Source organism: Ranitomeya variabilis, chromosome 5 (genome assembly GCF_051348905.1).
Source record: "Ranitomeya variabilis isolate aRanVar5 chromosome 5, aRanVar5.hap1, whole genome shotgun sequence".
In the NCBI taxonomy this organism is placed as follows: Eukaryota; Metazoa; Chordata; class Amphibia; order Anura; family Dendrobatidae; genus Ranitomeya; species Ranitomeya variabilis.
This window is the reverse complement of record NC_135236.1, coordinates 657,855,020-657,874,197: the sequence shown is the minus strand read 5'-3', so window position 1 is coordinate 657,874,197 and position 19,178 is coordinate 657,855,020. Positions and strand designations below refer to the sequence as shown.

Below are 19,178 nucleotides of genomic sequence, written 5' to 3'. Positions count from 1 at the left end.
GAGAGAAAAACAACGACCAGCGCGCCTGTCTAGGATTCAGGCGCCTGGCAGACTCAAGATAAATCAGATTCTTGTGATCAGTCAAAACCACCACCTGATGTCTAGCACCCTCAAGCCAATGACGCCACTCCTCAAATGCCCACTTCATGGCCAAAAGCTCCCGATTACCGACATCATAATTTCTTTCGGCGGCAGAAAATTTTCGAGAAAAGAACGCACAAGGTCTCATCACTGAGCAATCGGAACTTTTCTGCGACAAAACCGCCCCCGCTCCGATCTCGGAAGCATCGACCTCAACCTGAAAGGGGAGAGAGACATCAGGCTGGCGCAACACAGGGGCAGACGAAAAGCGGCGCTTAAGTTCCCGAAAGGCCTCCACAGCGGCAGAGGACCAATTGGCAACATCAGCACCCTTCTTAGTCAAATCCGTAAGAGGCTTAGCAACACCAGAAAAACCAGTTATAAATCGACGATAAAAATTAGCAAAGCCCAAGAACTTCTGAAGACCCTTTAGAGAAGTAGGCTGCGTCCAGTCACAAATAGCCCGAACCTTGACAGGGTCCATCTCAACAGAAGAAGGGGAAAAAATGTACCCCAAAAAGGAAATCTTTTGAACCCCAAAAACACACTTAGAACCCTTTACACACAGAGAATTCTCCCGCAAGACCTGAAAAACCCTCCTGACCTGCTGAACATGAGACTCCCAGTCCTCAGAAAAAATCAAAATATCGTCCAAATACACAATCATAAATTTATCCAGATATTCACGGAAAATATCATGCATAAAGGACTGAAAAACTGAAGGTGCATTAGAAAGGCCGAACGGCATTACTAAATACTCAAAGTGGCCCTCAGGCGTATTAAATGCGGTTTTCCACTCATCCCCTTGCTTAATTCGCACCAAATTATACGCCCCACGGAGATCAATCTTGGAGAACCACTTAGCCCCCTTTATGCGAGCAAACAAATCAGTAAGCAGCGGCAACGGATACTGATATTTGACAGTAATTTTATTCAGGAGTCGATAATCAATACAAGGCCTCAGCGAGCCATCCTTTTTAGAGACAAAGAAAAACCCAGCTCCTAAAGGTGATGAAGAAGGACGAATATGTCCCTTTTCCAGGGACTCCTTAACATACTCTCGCATGGCAGCATGCTCAGGTACAGATAGGTTAAACAAACGACCCTTTGGAAATTTGCTGCCTGGAATCAGATCTATGGCGCAATCACACTCTCTGTGGGGAGGGAGAGAACCAATTTTAGGCTCTTCAAAAATATTCCCAAAATCCGACAAAAATGCCGGAACCTCAGAGGGAATAGATGACGAGATAGAAACCAAAGGTATGTCCCTATGAGCCCCCCGACATCCCCAGCTTAACACAAACATAGTTTTCCAGTCCAGTACTGGGTTATGAGATTGCAACCATGGTAATCCAAGCACTAACACATCATGTAAATTATGCAACACGAGGAAGCGAATCATCTTATAATGGTCTGGAGTCATACGCATAGTCACTTGCGTCCAGAACTGTGGTCTATTACAAGCCAGAGGTGTAGAATCAATACCCTTCAGAGGTATAGGAACTTCCAGAGGCTCCAAATCAAACCCACAGCGCCTGGCGAAGGACCAATCCATGAGACTCAGAGCGGCGCCAGAGTCCACATAGGCATCCACGGTAATAACTGATAATGAACAAATCAGAGTTACAGACAGAAGAAATTTAGACTGTAAAGTGCCAATAGAAACAGACTTGTCAACCTTCCTAGTACGTTTAGAGCATGCTGATATAACATGCGCGGAATCACCACAGTAGAAGCACAAGCCATTTTTGCGCCTATAATTCTGCCGCTCGCTTCTTGACAGAATTCTGTCACATTGCATTTTCTCTGGCGTCCCTTCAGAAGATACCGCCAAATGGTGCACGGGTTTGCGCTCCCGCAAACGCCGATCAATCTGAATCGCCATTGTGATGGACTCATTCAGACCTGTGGGCGTAGGAAACCCCACCATGACATCCTTAACGGCATCAGAAAGGCCCTCTCTGAAAATTGCCGCTAGGGCACACTCATTCCACTGAGTAAGCACAGACCATTTACGAAATTTTTGGCAGTATATCTCAGCTTCATCTTGCCCTTGAGACAGGGCTATTAAAGCTTTTTCAGCTTGAATCTCCAAATTAGGTTCCTCATACAGCAACCCTAAAGCCAGAAAAAACGCATCCACATTGAGCAACGCAGGATCCCCTGGTGTCAATGAAAATGCCCAATTTTGAGGGTCACCTCGCAGCAAAGAAATCACAATCTTAACCTGCTGAACAGGATCTCCAGAGGAGTGAGGTCTGAGAGAAAGGAATAATTTACAATTACATTTGAAATTCAGAAACCGAGATCTATCTCCGGAAAATACCTCTGGTGTAGGAATCTTAGGTTCAGAAATAGGAGTACGTATAACATAATCTTGTAAATTCTGAACCTTCGTAGCAAGATTATTTAAACCTGCAGCCAAACTCTGAGAGTCCATCCTTAAACCGGAGAGATCAGAGCCATTCAAGGATTAGAAGGAGAGAAAGGCAAGGCTGTAAATAGAGCAGAAATACAACTGAGCCAACTAAGTAGCAAACATGTGAGAAAAAAAAAAAAAAAATCTACAGACTTCTTTTACTCTCCTTTCTTCTGCCAATTACTTTAACAGTGGCCGGTCATACTATCATGATTCCCCAATGGCATGGGAACATCAGAAACACAAAATAACAGACTAGCCCTCGGGTGATGGAAACTCAAGCTGACCGTGACCTAAATCTACCACACAACTAACAGTAGCCAGGAAGCATTCCTACGGCTGCCTAGATGCCATGCGCCAGCCGGAGAACTAACTACGCCTGGAAGAGGAAGGAATAGACCTGGCTTACCTCTAGTGAAATTCCCCAAAGATGATAGTAGCCCCCACATATATTAACGGTGAGTTCAGAGGAAAAGACATACACAGTATGAAGGTAGATTTAGCAAAGCGAGGTCCACTTACTAGATAGAGGAAGGATACAAAAGAGGACTTCACGGTCAGCTGAAAAAACCCTTTCAAAAACCCATCCTGAAATTACTTTAAGACTCCTGTGTCAACTCATGACACAGGAGTGGCAATTTCAGTCCACAAGAGCTTCCAGTAACAGGAAATAACAAACTGTAAACTGGACAAAAAATACAAAACAAAAAGGACAAGAGTCCACTTAGCTGATCAGCAGACTGGTAGCAGGAACATGCAACTGAAAGACTCAGGTAACAATGATGACCGGCAAGGAAGTGACTGGAGAGCAAGGCTAAATAGGGAACTCCCAAAACTGATGGAAGCAGGTGAGCTGAGGCAGAAAAGAACACACAAGTCTCCAGTACCACCAGCCACCACTAGGGGAGCCCAAAAAGCGGATCACAACATCTAACCATCTGTAGACCTGTTTTTGTAACATCTCTTAATGTGACCATCTGCAGACCTTTTTAGTGACATCCCTTGATCTGACCATATGTAGACCTTCTTGATTACATACCCTCATCTGACCAACAGTAGACCTTCTTGATCACATACCTTGTTCTGACCATCGGTAGACCTTCCTGATTACATACCTGGATCTGAACAACGGTAGACCTTGATCACATACCTTGTAGACCTTTTGTTGTAACATCTCTTAATCTGACCATCTGCAGACCTTCTTTGTGACATCCCTCGATCTGACCATCAGAAGACCTTCTTGATCACATACCTTGATCTGACCATCTGCAGACCTTTTTTGTAACATCTTCTGATCTGATCAATGGTAGATCTTTTTGGTTATATCCCTTAATCTGACATTAGGTAGACTTTTTTTATAACAAATCTTGATCTGACCATCGGTAAATCACTTTGGACATGCATTCTCAGAACATTAAAAGCTTTAAAGGGAACCTGTCACCTTAATTTGGCGTGACCGGTTTTCAGTCTGATGGGTGGTGTTTTTGGGTGTTTGATTCACCCTTTCCTTTCCTGCTGGCTGCATGCTGGCCGCAATATTGGCTTGAAGTTCATTCTCTGTCCTCCGTAGTACATGCCTGCTCTAGGCAATCTTGCCTTGCGCACGCGCAGTATGCTTTTGCTCAACTGCTGGAAAAGTCCAAAAGCATTAGTGCGCATGCGCACTATGTCCCGGAAGTATTTTGCTGTGTTCCGGGACATAGTGCGCCGGCGCATGCACACTAATGCTTTTCGGCTTTGCCCGCATTTGGGCAAAGCATACTGCGCGTGTGCAAGGCAAGATTGCCTTGCGCAGGCGTGTACTACGGAGGACAGAGAATGAACATCAAGCCAATATTGCGGCCAGCATGCAGCCAGCGGGAAAGGAAAGGGTGAATCAAACACCCGAAAACACCACCCATCAGACCGAAAACCGATCCCGCCAAATTCAGGTGACAGGTTCCCTTTAATGTTGGAGATTTTTTTTAAGCTACCGTATATACTCGAGTATAAGCCGAGATTTTTAGCCCAAATTTTTGGGCTGAAAGTGCCCCTCTCGGCTTATACTCGAGTCACGGTCTGCGGGTGAGGGGGAGAGGGCGCTGAGGCATACTCACCTAGTCCCGGCGCTCCTGGCGCTGTCCCTGCAGTCCCACGGTCTCCGGGTGCCGCAGCTCTTCCCCTGTTCAGCTGTTACGTGGGACCGCTCATTAGAGAAATGAATATGGACTCCACTCCCATAGGGGTGGAGCCGCATATTCATTCCTCTAATGACGGTAATGGTGACCGCTGATAGAGGAAGAGGCTGCGGCACCGAAGACCAGCTGTCCGGGGGAAGGAGCCAGGGACGCCGGGAGCAGGTAAGTATTACATATTCACCTGTCCGCGTTCCACACGCCGGGCGCCGCTCCATCTTCCCGGTGTCTCTCCGCACTGACTGTGCAGGTCAGAGGGCGCGATGACGCATATAGTGTGCGCGCCACCCTCTGTCTAATCAGTCAGTGCAAAGAGACGCCGGGACGGGACGCTGAGGAGCTGCAAGCAAGAGAGGTGAGTATGTCGTTTTTTTTTATTGCAGCAGCAGCAGCAATGGCACAGCTTTCTATGGCACATCTATGGGGCAATAATGAACGGTGCAGAGCACTATATGGCACAGCTATGGGGCAATAATGAACGGTGCAGAGCACTATATGGCACATCTATGGGGCAATAATGAACGGTGCAGAGCACTATATGGCACAGCTATGGGGCAATAATGAACGGTGCAGAGCACTATATGGCACAGCTATGGGGCAATAATGAACGGTGCAGAGCACTATATGGCACATCTATGGGGCAATAATGAACGGTGCAGAGCACTATATGGCACATCTATGGGGCAATAATGAACGGTGCAGAGCACTATATGGCACAGCTATGGGGCAATAATGAACGGTGCAGAGCACTATATGGCACAGCTATGGGGCAATAATGAACGGTGCAGAGCACTATATGGCACAGCTATGGGGCAATAATGAACGGTGCAGAGCACTATATGGCACAGCTTTCTATGGTACAGCTATGGGGCCATAATGAACGGTGCAGAGCACTATATGGCACAGCTATGGGGCCATAATGAACGGTATGGAGCATCTATTTTTATTTTTCAAATTCACCGGTAGCTGCTGCATTTTCCACCCTAGGCTTATACTCGAGTCAATAAGTTTTCCCTGTTTTTTGTGGCAAAATTAGGGGGGTCGGCTTATACTCGGGTCGGCTTATACTCGAGTATATACGGTAATTCTCGTTCTTCCAACAAAAAATCTGATATTTTAGAAAGAAATTCAGAAATTATTTGAAGTGCCTCAACCCAGTAATGTAATTTTTTTTCCATTAGACTATTATAAAATATATTATTTTTTATTAAACTATTAATACAAAAAATAAAATCTCTTTTTTTTTTCAGTTTTTCATCATTTTACTGATAATTCTTTTGGCTGAGCTGATATTGCTTATCCTATTCTTTGTCTATATGGACAGGGTAAGTAATCTACTTTTCTTTTTAATTTTCTGCAGATTCATATTGTTCTTAACCGTTCTATCTGAAATGGGAAAAAAAAGGTTTTTATTTTTGCTTTTCACAAATTTGTACCACTCTTCTTCCTGAGCTATTTCTGGTATTTCAACCATATGTATTGAACAGAGATAAACTGTGATACCAGACACAGCTTATGAAAACTAGAGTGCCGCTCTTTTTGAAAATAAAAGCTGATTTTTTTTTTTTTACTTGCTGGGAGGATCTTGTATTTCTATATAACATTGTTTTACTTGTTTTTTTTTTGTGGTAAGAAAGGTCCTTATTCTATGCAGGTGGGTTCGTGGATTTCTAAATTGCCAGAGGGTTATTGTCTTACCCAGCTGTATAAAATATTTAAAAAAAATAAAATGTAAAATTTGCATTTGGTATCCCTTTAAATCATCACTCTCCTCATATTAATAACCTGGAACAATGGGGTAGACAGATGTTAAATGCCCTGAAATTGGACTCAAAACTTTGTTTTCTGTTCATTTTCAACATGCCGAAAATAATAAACAGCTGTCACTGAAATATGCTTTATTGGATTTTGTTTTATGAAATGAGGCCCCGTTAATCAGTATGGTAATGGTGGGTATTAGCATTTTAAATACCTATTGAGAGGATTAAACCACTCCATAAAACTGAGCCGATTCCACTTGTGTGATGTGAAAGCGTTCTGTTTGCCAGTGACAGAACATTTTATAGGCCTGATGATTAATAGTCGGCCGGAGTCGTCTCACATTAGACAGTTTATCAATCCTATGAAGCCATTCAATGACATTGAAAATGTGTGTTTATCAGACACTAAACTCTATAAACCAAAGCCTCCATGTCGCTTGGACAACTTTTCCTTATTCCATACAAAAGGATTGATAAATGAGACCCTATGTACTATATATTATGATACTATCTTATTTTTTTTAAAAATCCTTGGGCTCCCCTGATTCTGCCGCTCTTTTCTGTTTTGTTCTGCGTCGCTCTATTGCAGAAATATTGACATTTGATGCTTTTGGAGAGCGCTATGTGAAATCTCTGCTTGTAGTGAAACTCCCAGATTTCTGCCAATCACAGTACTATCAGTTAAAAAGCCTCAGGCACTGCTGAGCTGTGATTGGCAGTATCAAGGAGAGAGGGGTAAAAACTCACTCCCCGAGAGAAGACTTTGAAGAAACACCCAGTTGGACTCAAAGCTGAGATTTCCCATGCTTCGCTCCAGGAGAAACAAATGTCAATATCTCTGCAATGGAGCGAAGTAGCACATAACGGAAAAAAGCGTCAGAATCAGGGGACCTCAGGTATTTTAATAATGTATTTAACTCTATTCTTTTGAGCAAGGTCATCTTTAAATCAGCATCAATAGGACAAGGTACTGTCTTATCAGTATCAGTGTATAACAATTGGCAAAGTAACTTAGATAAAACTCATAACGCCCTTCATGACCAGGAAATTTCCCGTCTTTGCTCTTTTTCTGTTTAGCCTCCCCTTCTTTCCAGAGCTGTAAGTTTTTGTTTGTCCTTCAACATCGCCATGTGAAGGCTTGATTTTTATGTTGTAGTTCTGAATGACGCCATTCATTGTACCATATAATGTACTAAAAAAAATAGGAAGCAAATACCAAGTGTGGTATAATAGTGAAAAATAAAAATAAAATATGGGTCCGCTATTTCTATTTGGGTTTTTCTTTTTACGGCATTCATTATGCGGTAAACTTTACCTGGTTGCTTGATTTTTCAGGTACCGTAATTACGAATATCGCGATATAAAATATTTAAAGGTTTTTTTTTATTTTAGTGGTTCTTATATTTTTATGATTTTCTACGCATTGTAACTTAGAGCAGGGTGACGGCTTTCTTATTTGCATGCTGAGCATAAATTGCTATTCATACCATTTTGACATACAGCGACATGTAAAAGTTTGAGCCCCCCCTGGACAAAAATTACTGTTATTGTGAACAGTTAAGCAAGTTAAAGTGAACCTGTCAGCAGGATTGTGCTGAGTAAACTACCGACAGTGTCAGGTCGGCGCCGTCATACTGATTATAATGATACCTGGTGATGAAATCAGTCTTGTGGTTGTTGTTTAATCTTTATTTGCAGTTTTCAGTTAATGAGATTCTCATGCTCTGGGGCGGATTGTGGGAGGGGCTGTGGGCGGGGTTGTGGGAGGGGCTTTATGTGGTGCTAAGCTTACATATGCATCAGTATGGGCTTATGAACCGCTGGAGTCATTTTGCTAGACGCAAAAAAATAATTGGCTCCAGCAAAATGGCACTGGCAATATTATATGGCTAAATAATAAATGCATAGAGGCATATTATCTATTGTATCATGCTACAGCACAGGCATCGGGGCCTGCATGATGAATGTTAATTTTTTTTTTCACGTAGTATTCTATGCATCATTTAAAATAGGGGGCAAGTCAGTGAAGGAAAATTGACCTGTTATAAGCCCATACTGTACTGATGCATATGTAATCAGAGCACCACATGAAGGACGCCTCGGAGCACGAGCATATCATTAACTCAAAACTGAAAATAAAGATTAAACAAGAACCACAAGACGGATTTCATGAACCAAGGTATCATTTTAATCAGTATAACGGCGCCGACCTGACACTGTCTGTAGGTTACTGTGCACAATCTTGCTGAAATGATCTTTAAAAGGCCTAAAGTTAAAGATGACACCTAAAGGTGGCCGTACATATTTGTGTCTTTGTTGACTGCTATGGGATGACATTTCTTATGTATAGATACCTGACCTGATGCTCTCCCTTTGCCTCCCGCAGCCTTCTCCGCTCACATCGGCATTCCGTTCCACCTTCTTCCAAAGTGGCGTGGCGAGTCTAAAACATGTCTTCCTTGCCTTTCCTGTGCAGTGGGGTAAAAAAGGCAGGGGAGGCTTGGCTTAGACTTACTAATGTGCTCTCCATGCCACTGTGGTGGCCTTTTTGGAGGAAAGGAATGCCAATCTAAGCTAAAGAGGCAGCGAGAGGCAACAGATGAATATACTTGTCAAATGTATAGTTACTTTTCCATCCCAGGATGGAGGTTCACTTTAACAAGGACTTTTTTCTTTTTTTTCTCTTTTATGTTGACAATAGACATTTTTCTTCTGCACTTTTTTATACCATTTTTAAAACCGGATGTTTTTTTTTTCTTTTGTTCTCATGCAAATGGCAAGGCTAATTATGTAAGTAACTAGATGGTGGCCCGATTCTAACGCATCGGGTATTCTAGAATATGTATGCGTAGTGTATAGCACAGCCCACGTACTATATTGCGCAGCCACGTAGTACATTGCGCAGTCCACGTAGTATATTGCACAGCCTGCATAGTATATTGCGCAGCCCACGTTGTATATAGCACAGCCTACGTAGTATATTGCGCAGCCCACGTTGTATATTGCGCAGCCTACGTAGTATATTGCGCAGCCCACGTTGTATATTGCGCAGCCTACGTAGTATATTGCGCAGCCCATGTTGTATATTGCGCAGCCTACGTAGTATATTGCGCAGCCCACGTTGTATATTGCGCAGCCTACGTAGTATATTGCGCAGCCCACGTTGTATATTGCACAGCCCACATTGTATATTGTGCAGCCCACGTTGTATATTGCGCAGCCCACGTTGTATAGTCACGTAGTATATTGCCCAGCCACGTAGTATATTGCACAGCCCACGCAGTATATAGCACAGCCCATGTAGTATATAGCAATGTGGGCATCATATCCCTGTTAAAAAAAAAGAATTAAAATAAAAAATAGTTATACACTCACCTTCCTGATCCCACCGAAGCGGTTACCGACGCTGCTGGTGCGCTCCGGTCCCAAGAGTGCATTGCGGTCTCGCGAGATGATGACATAGCGGTCTTGCGAGACCGCTACGTTATCATCTCGCGAGATTGCAGCATGGACCGGTTACCGGAGTGTCGCGAGCGGGAAAGGCCTGTTGTCGATCCAGGGGCCGACAAACGGTGAGTATATAACGATTTTTTATGTTTTTTATTATTTTTAACATTAGATTGTTTTACTATTCATGCCGCATAGGCAGCATGAATAGTAAAAAGTTGGTCACACAGGGTTAATAGCAGCGGTAAAGCGGTAACGGAGTGCGTTACCTGCGGCATAACGTGGTCCGTTACCGCTGCCATTAACCCTGTGTGAGGGCTGACTGGAGGGGAGTACGGAGCGGGCCCTGACTGCGGGGAGGAAGGAGCGGCCATTTTTCCGCCGGACTGTGGCCGTCGCTGATTGGTCGTGGCTGTTTTGCCACGACCAATCAGTGACTTGGATCCCATGACAGACAGAGGCCGCGACCAATGAATATCCGTGACAGACAGACAGAAGGACAGACAGACGGAAGTGACCCTTAGACAATTATATAGTAGATAAAAAAAAAAGAATATCCATTAGTAAAATTTGTAAGGATTGGAAATAATAATAATAATACTACTACTACTACTAATAATAATAATAATAATTATTATTATTATTATTATTATCATTTTCCGTGTAGGGTATAATAATAATAATTATTATTATTTTTATTATTATTATTATTATTATTATATCATTTTCCATGTAGGTTTTAATATTAATAATAATTATTATTATCATATTCTGTGTAGGGTTTAATAATAATAATAATAATAATTATTATTATTATTATTATTATTATTATTTTCCATGTACATCATCATCACGTTTTTCTCTAAATAATGAAAACAAGGATGCAGTGATGAATCTGCCATATGATAACTACCACCGGCACCCAATAAATTTGCTTTTCACTAAAGCACTCAGAATTTTGCCCCCCAAAAAAGTGGGTTTTTTCTTCTTTTTAATAAAATGTCATAGAATCTGCAGTGCGACTTTATTAGGATCGTCCCGTACGATGTGAACAGAGTGTCGTCTAAAAAGAAAAAAATATCTGGTTTTATTTTCTGGCATAATTAATCTCAGTATTTTTTTTTTTTTTATAAAAAGCAAAATAGTTAAAATTTGAATTAAAAGTAGTTGCAAAAAATATTTTAAAATTTGAAAAATAAAAAACTTGACATGGTAGTTTTTATAATCTTTATACCAACTAAAGATGTAATTATGAATTAATATCTTGAATATACTTGATGAGCGCTGAATGACAAGAGACTGAAGATTAATGTTAATGTGGCAAACAAAGCCACTGCATTCATTTAGAGAAGGAAACAGAAAATGACTTGCGCTCATCATCTGTCTTATAGCTTTTAAGATCTTTCTTACTTAGAAACAAGTGCTACTGAATAACAAACACTTTTCTTATCATTACCGACGCTCAGTCGTTTAAGTAGGGTCTCATTTGCATTTCAAAGTGGAAGCCTTTTTGTAGGGATGTCTTATTTGGAGAAGCAATTGGCGCAGCTTCTAACAGGATTTGAGGGACTTAAAAATTACTGGAGAAGAACATCAAAGTTTGTTCAGAAGATTCCAAGGAAAAGATGGAGCTTGTCATAACAGTAGAAGTAATGGGTCCTGTTGAGGCCAATTAAAAGTCTATTTAATCTACGGAGATATCCAAATTTCTTGTTTTGTTTTGTTTTTTAAATCAGATTCTAGTTGGTAGCTTAAAAATCCTAAAGACCGTATGCACACGACATCCTTAACGCTTGTACGGAGCTGGAATACAATATTCATCGTAGGGTCAAATTGGTTAGAAAAATTTGAGGAATTCTCCTTAAGATGCCATATTATAGGGTAAGGGAGTAAAGCCACCCATATATAATCGATAGCTGTTGTCTGAAGATCATTTGCCCAATGGTTTGCCCGGCAGCCACATACACAAGAATTCTTGTGTTCTCTATGAAAGAACTGATACCAAACTCTTCTGGCCATGGCATATCTCCTGGAGGATAAAAGAATCAGCCGTCGGAAATCTGATTTGCCCGATCCTTCTCTCTCCCAACATCATTTCTCGGAGAAGAGTTGTGAGGCTTCATGTACATTAGACTATTGGCCGATCAGGTGGGTGCAACCGATGTTAGTCAAGTATGTATAGGTGGCTTACGGTACAGCCCCATATGATTTCCAGTTCTTTGGTCACCTGATCGCTGTGGTCAATGATTGGCTTCAGTGGCCTACTGACTTGAAAGGAGCATCATCACTTCCCAGGTAACTCCGGCTGGTCAACAAGTAAAAGCAGAAAAGGGCCCCAGTGCTGGGACATTATATAGACCCTTTGCAATCCAATAAGGCACAATCCCACCTACTTTGGAGGTGGAATTGGGCCCCGTGACCTCTCGGGCCCCTGTGTGGCTGCACAAGTTGCACGAGTGGTATGTTCACCTCTGGTACCAAGTCATCTGACTGCTTCAGCCAGCCATGGACTTCAGAATGAGACGTCATTGCTTGCTGATCCACCAGAGACACCAGAAACGGCCTGCTCTGAAACCATGGGAGTTAGATCTCATAAGTCAGCAACATCTTAATAATCTTTGCCTATCCCTTTATTCTATAAATTATTTTCCAATTTGGGCAATACCGTTAAAGATCAGGAAAAAAAGGAATCCTACATATCACTCTCGTCTATGAATTAACAAGGAGACTTTTTTATAACGGTGACCTATCCGGTTATGAACAGTTCAGTGTGAAATAGAAATAGATTTTTTTTTTCCTTGTAAAGGACAGGAAATTCTCTCTTTCTTAAAAAGAATTGACCTATAACCCATTCCCCTAAGTCCAGGCAGTGACAGGGAAGCAGCCATTTGTGTTGTATAGTGTTCAGTGTGACTACCCTACCATAACTAGGCATCTAGGTCAGTAGAACTGTCATTAAACCTGTCACCTTATAATGAGCTGACTCTGCTTATTATGTCTAAGTCTACACAGTAAAGTTGGGTTGTTCATTTAGTCTATATGGCGCAAAATAGGACATAAGGTGGGTGTGAATCCTCATGTCCAGAGGTCCAATATACGGTGAGAGGCCAGATAAAGGATGGATGTGTTTTTCACTCGTTAACGCGTTTCGAGGTGTTCATACCTCTTCATCAGGACAAACCACAATAATGCTATATTAGTCTAAATAACTTTCCATGGACAGATGTCTAATCAGACATGCCTGGGTCCTGCGCTACTTCCATTCATTGAGGCCTGCTGGCACAAAGGTCTAACATTAGAGATAGAACCATCCCGATTGGGTACACCTTGTCATGGTCTCATTTTTTTATGCTTTTTTGATCAAAATAGTGTCAACTAAGTGCCCTCTGTTACTTACATGTACTATTACTATGTACTTGTTTATTTACTGCATGGAACTTGCTCATTTTGTGTGAACATACACCTACACATTGCAATTATACCAACATGTCCTCCAGGTCATTTCTTTGGTTTTACAAGGCAAAGCTGAAAAGCGAGCTGCAGAGGACAAAAAGTGGTCAGCCTAGTTGACAGTGAAAAAAACTCTCATGACAAAATAAAAATCCCTTCAATAAATGATAATAAAAAGCTGATTTTTTTAAGATACATTTACTTTAAAGGGAACCTGTCACCTGAATTTGGCGGGCCCTTTTTTCGGTCCGATGGGCGGTGTTTTGGGGTGTTTTATTCACCCCTTCCTTTCCGGCTGGCCGCAATATCGTCTTGAAGTTGATTCACTTTCCTTCGTAGAAAACGCATGCGCAAGGCAATCTTGCCTTGTGCACGCTCAGTATGCTTTCCCCAACTGCGGGCAAAGCCGAAAAGCATTACTGCGCATGCGCCGGCGCACTATGTCCCGGAACACAGCGAAATACTTCCGGGACATAGTGCGCCGGCGCATGCGCACTAATGCTTTTCGGCTTTGCCCGCAGTTGGGGAAAGCATACTGCGCGTGCGCAAGGCAAGATTGCATTGCGCAGGCGTGTTCTATGGAGGAAAGTGAATCAACTTCAAGACGATATTGCGGCCAGCGGGAAAGGAAGGGGTGAATAAAACACCGCCCATCGGACCGAAAAAAGGGCCCGCCAAATTCAGGTGACGGGGTCCCTTTAAATATTACTTTTAACTATATAGACATTTCCCAGTACTCCTCAATTAATTGGGTTTTACAAGTTTTTTTTCCAGAAAAAGGATTCTTTAAAAAAAATAAAATAATAGTGAAACACGGACTTCATGAAATCCAGATGTTTATTGTCCACAAGTTGAGAGCAAAGCACAATTGGTTTTTCATATCAGAAGCGCTTGGTTCACAGAGCTTGCATTACGCACGCTCCACTGCACATTAATTGAGAAACACTCCTTTGACGACGCTGCAATTGAGAGCATTAGCCGAGAAGAAATGTAGGTTACATACAATTTTGGATGAACCGTTGCCCTCTTTTAAGCAACCTGTTATTTTAAAAACCCATCGTGAAAAGTCTTCACGCAGTCACAGCTCATATATTTGACTTTGTCAAGTTATACAAAGGTCAGTCTGTACGGATTTTTATTTTTTTTACCGTGCTGGTAAATCCGGTCATTTGTTTTCTCGTTTTCCATAATGATAAGTGATAAATTTGTTTTGTGAACCCGTAATTGACTGCAAATCCGAATCCCATCTATAAATCAGATCTCTCCCATCTATCCATTATCAAGGCCACTTTTTATTTATAACGGTGACCTAACCGGCTATTAACAGGTCAGGGCGAAATAGGAATAGGTTGGGGTTTTTTTTTTTAGAAAAAGAGGTTTTCCATCTTTTGTGATCCATTTTGTTAGAAGAATCTCCTGAAAATATGCTGCTCATAAGGTATCTTGCCGGGGCACCAAGGAATCGTCTATGTTCTGATTGTCCTGAAGAAGCTGCAGTTATTCTGCAGTGCCCCCGAAGGGAACATTAAGTATTGCATGTGGGGCTCCAAGGAATTATCTAGGTTCTTCAAGAGCTGCAGTTATCCTACAGTGCCCCTGAAGGGAAAATTCAGTATTACATGTCCATTAATATCAGAGCTTCGTTCAAGTCCTCCAGAAAAAGATGCTCTTCCTTGTAGTTTCTGGGTCGATACCCCAAATTCAATTCAGACAAGCAAATGATGGCAAAAAAATTTTGTCCATCATTTCGAAGCTCCAAGGTAGAAGAACTGGTAGTTGCATCTGTTGGGTCATATGTGTGGAATTGTTCTCTTTGGGACCACCTTAAAGATTTTATTAGGGAGTTACGTTGACAGAAATGAGTCAGTGGCTGACGTAGAAAAGAGGGGGCTCTATGTTAAAAATCAAATTTGACCCCTACAGTGCTGGCTGTTACCACCGAGGACTTAATAATTGAGTTGTTGTTTACCCCTTTACCCTCTTTTCAGAACCATTGGACCAATTCCCCACCCTGAACTTTGCATTGACTGGATTAGTAGTCATGGTTGCTCATAGAGTAATCTTTAAGGAATGACTTAAAGTCCTCTATTGTGGCTCCTAAATGGCAGTGAACTGGAGATAGATGTGCCAAATACCGTATGTTAAGAGTCGTTGTCTATGTGTCAAAATGTCAAAAAGTAAAATCTAAGCCAGCTATGAATTGGTAGACATTTGTGGTATCATTTATGTAATTCTCGGGCCATGTCTCTCCCTCCAGCTCTGCCCACTTTTATCATATCTTTTTATAAAACCATCAAGAAAATTCTTTAAAAAAGAAAAAATAGCTTTTGTGTGTCAGAAAAATTGAATTCCTGCCTTAAGCCTTTCGGTTCTTTCTCTTCTAGGTCGATGAGAATGCCAAGCAGGATCTGAAGGATGGTTTATTGCTTTACAATACGGAAAATAATGTTGGGTTGAAGAACGCTTGGAACATTATACAGGCTGAAGTAAGTTTTTGATCTTCATGTGTGACATACGTTTTGGTGTGCATCGGGGAGATATTTATGTGGTTTTTCGGGTTGATTTCAGATGCACTGTTGTGGAGTGACAGATTATACTGATTGGTATCCAGTGTTGGGAGAGAACACAGTTCCTGATCGATGCTGCATGGAAAACTCTCAGGATTGTGGCCATAATTCGACCAGTTTAGTTTGGAAGACAGTGAGTATAATTTTCAAGTGTACCTGGGGTCTAAAGGGTAACGTTTCTCCTTGTGGAGAATGACATGCCAATGTTAGGAGACTTATAGGCCATGCAATGCTCTTCTGGTAAATTAAAAATGCCAAATTGAAAGCAGCAAGCCCAAAAGTCAATGTCAACCCTTTAACGAACCTTGACGCATGACGTAGGATAAAAGCAAAACCAGAATCTCAATTTGCAGAGGTGTTTCGGGGTGTTGCCCCTCGTCAGTGCAAAGGATGATTTGGCTGTATTAGAGACCTCTGACTGAGGTCTAAGAGGTAGTGTTTCTCCTTGTGGGGAGAGTGACATACCTGACATGCCAAGGTAAGGAGAATTATAGGCCATGTAATACGTTAAAACAGTTTTCCTGACATAGTGCTGTCAATTCTAAATTCTGCAACTAACCAAGTATGGGAAGCAACAACCATGCTAAGGTTCAAAGGAATTAGACCCTCGCTATTACTAAGGGCTCATGCAGTTGTCCATGAAACTATGACTGGCCGCGCAACTCCTGACCCTAACTTAACAGCCTCGTAGACATATATGAAGCTGCTGAGTTTGGATCAGGAGACCTGGGCCCAGTTGGGCATTGAGGTCCATGCTCTGAGCGGGTTTCACAGACATTTGCATAAGCCCCTTAGAAACTGCAGACCAGATGACACTTGTGTTGGACGTTTCTGCATCTAGGCTTTGCCTATCATTAATCTTCTCTAAAATTAAAAGATAAACTTAGGACCATTCACCATCTGTAGACAACATAAATGCATAAATATCTATGCATCAGGCACATTTTGTTAATTTGATTTCAAAGAATAGAATATTATCATCTTTGTGTCATCCAATTGGGTCTCCAACTTTTATCCTGTTGACTTTTTTTTCACAGCTGTTTGCTATAAATGCAGTTTACATGCTTAGTGCTTAGGGGTCCAATGGGCGGTCCTATTTCATGATTGACAGTTATTTCTGCAATATGCTCACCTTCTCTTGCTATGTATATAACATACTGCCCACCGAAAGGTCTACATGTAGTTATCCAAAGTGATCAGCACTCCACTGATAATGGTAGTAGATAATGCAATATCAAGAAGATCCTGGCACTCACATTCACATTTTTTTCTTGCATTCAACAAATAACTGGATGCGTTTCAGCCCACCTAAACTTTCTACAGCAGAGAGTCAATTATTAAAGGGATGTAGAGATGGTTGTGAAACCATAACTCTATTCATTTGTATCAGAGCTCTGAAAATTGATGACCAATTTCGGAAGCACCATGAAAATGAATGGAGGAAGCCAGACATGGGCATCCACCACCTCTACATTCTTCACAGCTTTCGTCAGGTTCCCTGTTTTAGTGATTGATGTAAGTCCAACTGGTGCAACTTTTTGGTTCAGCCAAGCTCTCCTGTGTCCTCTATGACCTCTGACATTGGCTTATCTTCCCTCGGAGCAAACCACTGATTCCTTCTTACCCTCAATCATCTCCCGGTAGAGAGTTGGAAGTCCCCCCCATACACAAAAGATTCCCTGCCGAAATCGACTTTTATCTAATGTGTATGTAGCTCTTTAGAGCTGTCAACAGTTCTAGTAAATCTCGTAGGCCAAGAATATAAAAGCCAAGTAATTGTTAGTTATTTTTCTATATTTTTTTCAACTCTTGGGTATAATTTGTTCTTTGTAGATATGGTATTAGCCTGAACATTTTAAGCCTTTGTATATTTATAAGTACAACAAAACAAAACAGTTCAAGGATGACCGGATTTTCCGTAGAGAAACATAACATCTTATATCAATTAACGTTGATGTTTGCTTTGGTCGGTAGGGTTGTTATGAGAAAGTGAAGATGTGGTTTGTTGACAACAAGCTTGTCCTTGGGACAATTGGGATGTGCGTCCTCATAATACAGGTATGTAAGCTGATTTTTATTATCTCATCCAATACTGTTAAAGGAATATGTACTTCAGGCATGGTCGACTGATCATTCAACGTGCTAAAGAACCCTCCCGTTGGTCACGTTCTGACAGTAATGGGTCCCAAAGGGTCCAGCATAAGAAAACTCCATTTAGAGCTCACTTTGAAGCCAATCACTTGCCAGTAGAGATTTTTTATAGGATGCTTTACAAATAACACATTATTTGTAGCTGACCACAAAGTGTACTGTTGCTCGGCAAACAATTGTAATCACTTTTGGAACCGACAGCTCAACATCAATTCTCTACCAGCGCCTCTAGAGGGAAATTAAAGCATTACATGTGTAAGGATGAGTGAACAGATTCTAAACCAATCAAATTAGTTTACAATTTCCCAAAATTATTGGGAATTCGATTCTTGCAAATTGAGCAGAATGTAAAAGGGTTAAAAGAGAAGAAAGTATCATACTGATCTAGCCTCTAACGTCTTTACAACTCCCTGTCAGTCCTCTACTCACTTCCTCTGTCTCTGATCTCTCCACTCTTCAAGGCTTCCAGTGTTGATTAAAGGGATTGTTCAAGCTTAAGGTTCAAGTCTGAAGACTTTTGAATCCTCACAGCGCGCTGTCATGATTCTCCAATGCTGGCGCTGGGTGTGGGTGGGTGTGTAACTACTAGTATGTGATTTGCATACATGCAGTCACATGCCGACTAAACGTGCACGGCCTCTCTCGATGCAAGAGAATTGAGTGAGGTTGGATACGTCTAGTTGGAATGTGGCCAGAAGTATGCAAATCATATACTTGCTGTCACATGACTGCCCGCTCCTGACGCTGGCACCTGAGAATCCTGACAGTGCGCAGTGTGCACACTGTGAGGACTCACAAGTCTGAAGTCACGTAGAGTGACTGCAGACTTGAGCCCCAAGCCTGGACAAGCCCTTTAAGCTTAGATGAAGGTTGATGTCATAACATGCATCACCTAAAGTAGTCATATGGGCCGTCACATGTCATGACATTCGTTGAGTCCTAGCAGGACATGGAAATACCAGTGAAGAGATTAAGAGACCAAAGCTGGTCAAGGAGCCTTAGAAAGCCAACAGAGAAATGGCGGGGAGCGATGGTGGCAGGGTCAAGTGAGATAAGTATGATATTTTATAGTTTTTTAACCCATTCCTGATCTACTTATTATACTTTGCGGTCAGGAGAGCAAAGTGCA

General features: G+C 41.8%; 1 protein-coding gene across 2 annotated transcripts in view; it reads left to right on the top strand.

Annotated features, from left to right (window-relative positions):
• Positions 1 to 19,178, top strand: part of TSPAN9 (tetraspanin 9) — a 469,239-nt gene that overhangs the window by 437,362 nt on the left and 12,699 nt on the right. For both annotated transcript variants that reach the window (XM_077266492.1, XM_077266491.1), the window contains 4 exons: positions 5,925 to 5,999; positions 15,716 to 15,817; positions 15,900 to 16,031; positions 17,873 to 17,956. In XM_077266492.1, coding sequence (XP_077122607.1) covers positions 5,925 to 5,999; positions 15,716 to 15,817; positions 15,900 to 16,031; positions 17,873 to 17,956 — 393 coding nt within the window. The remainder of the gene's footprint in view (positions 1 to 5,924; positions 6,000 to 15,715; positions 15,818 to 15,899; positions 16,032 to 17,872; positions 17,957 to 19,178) is intronic.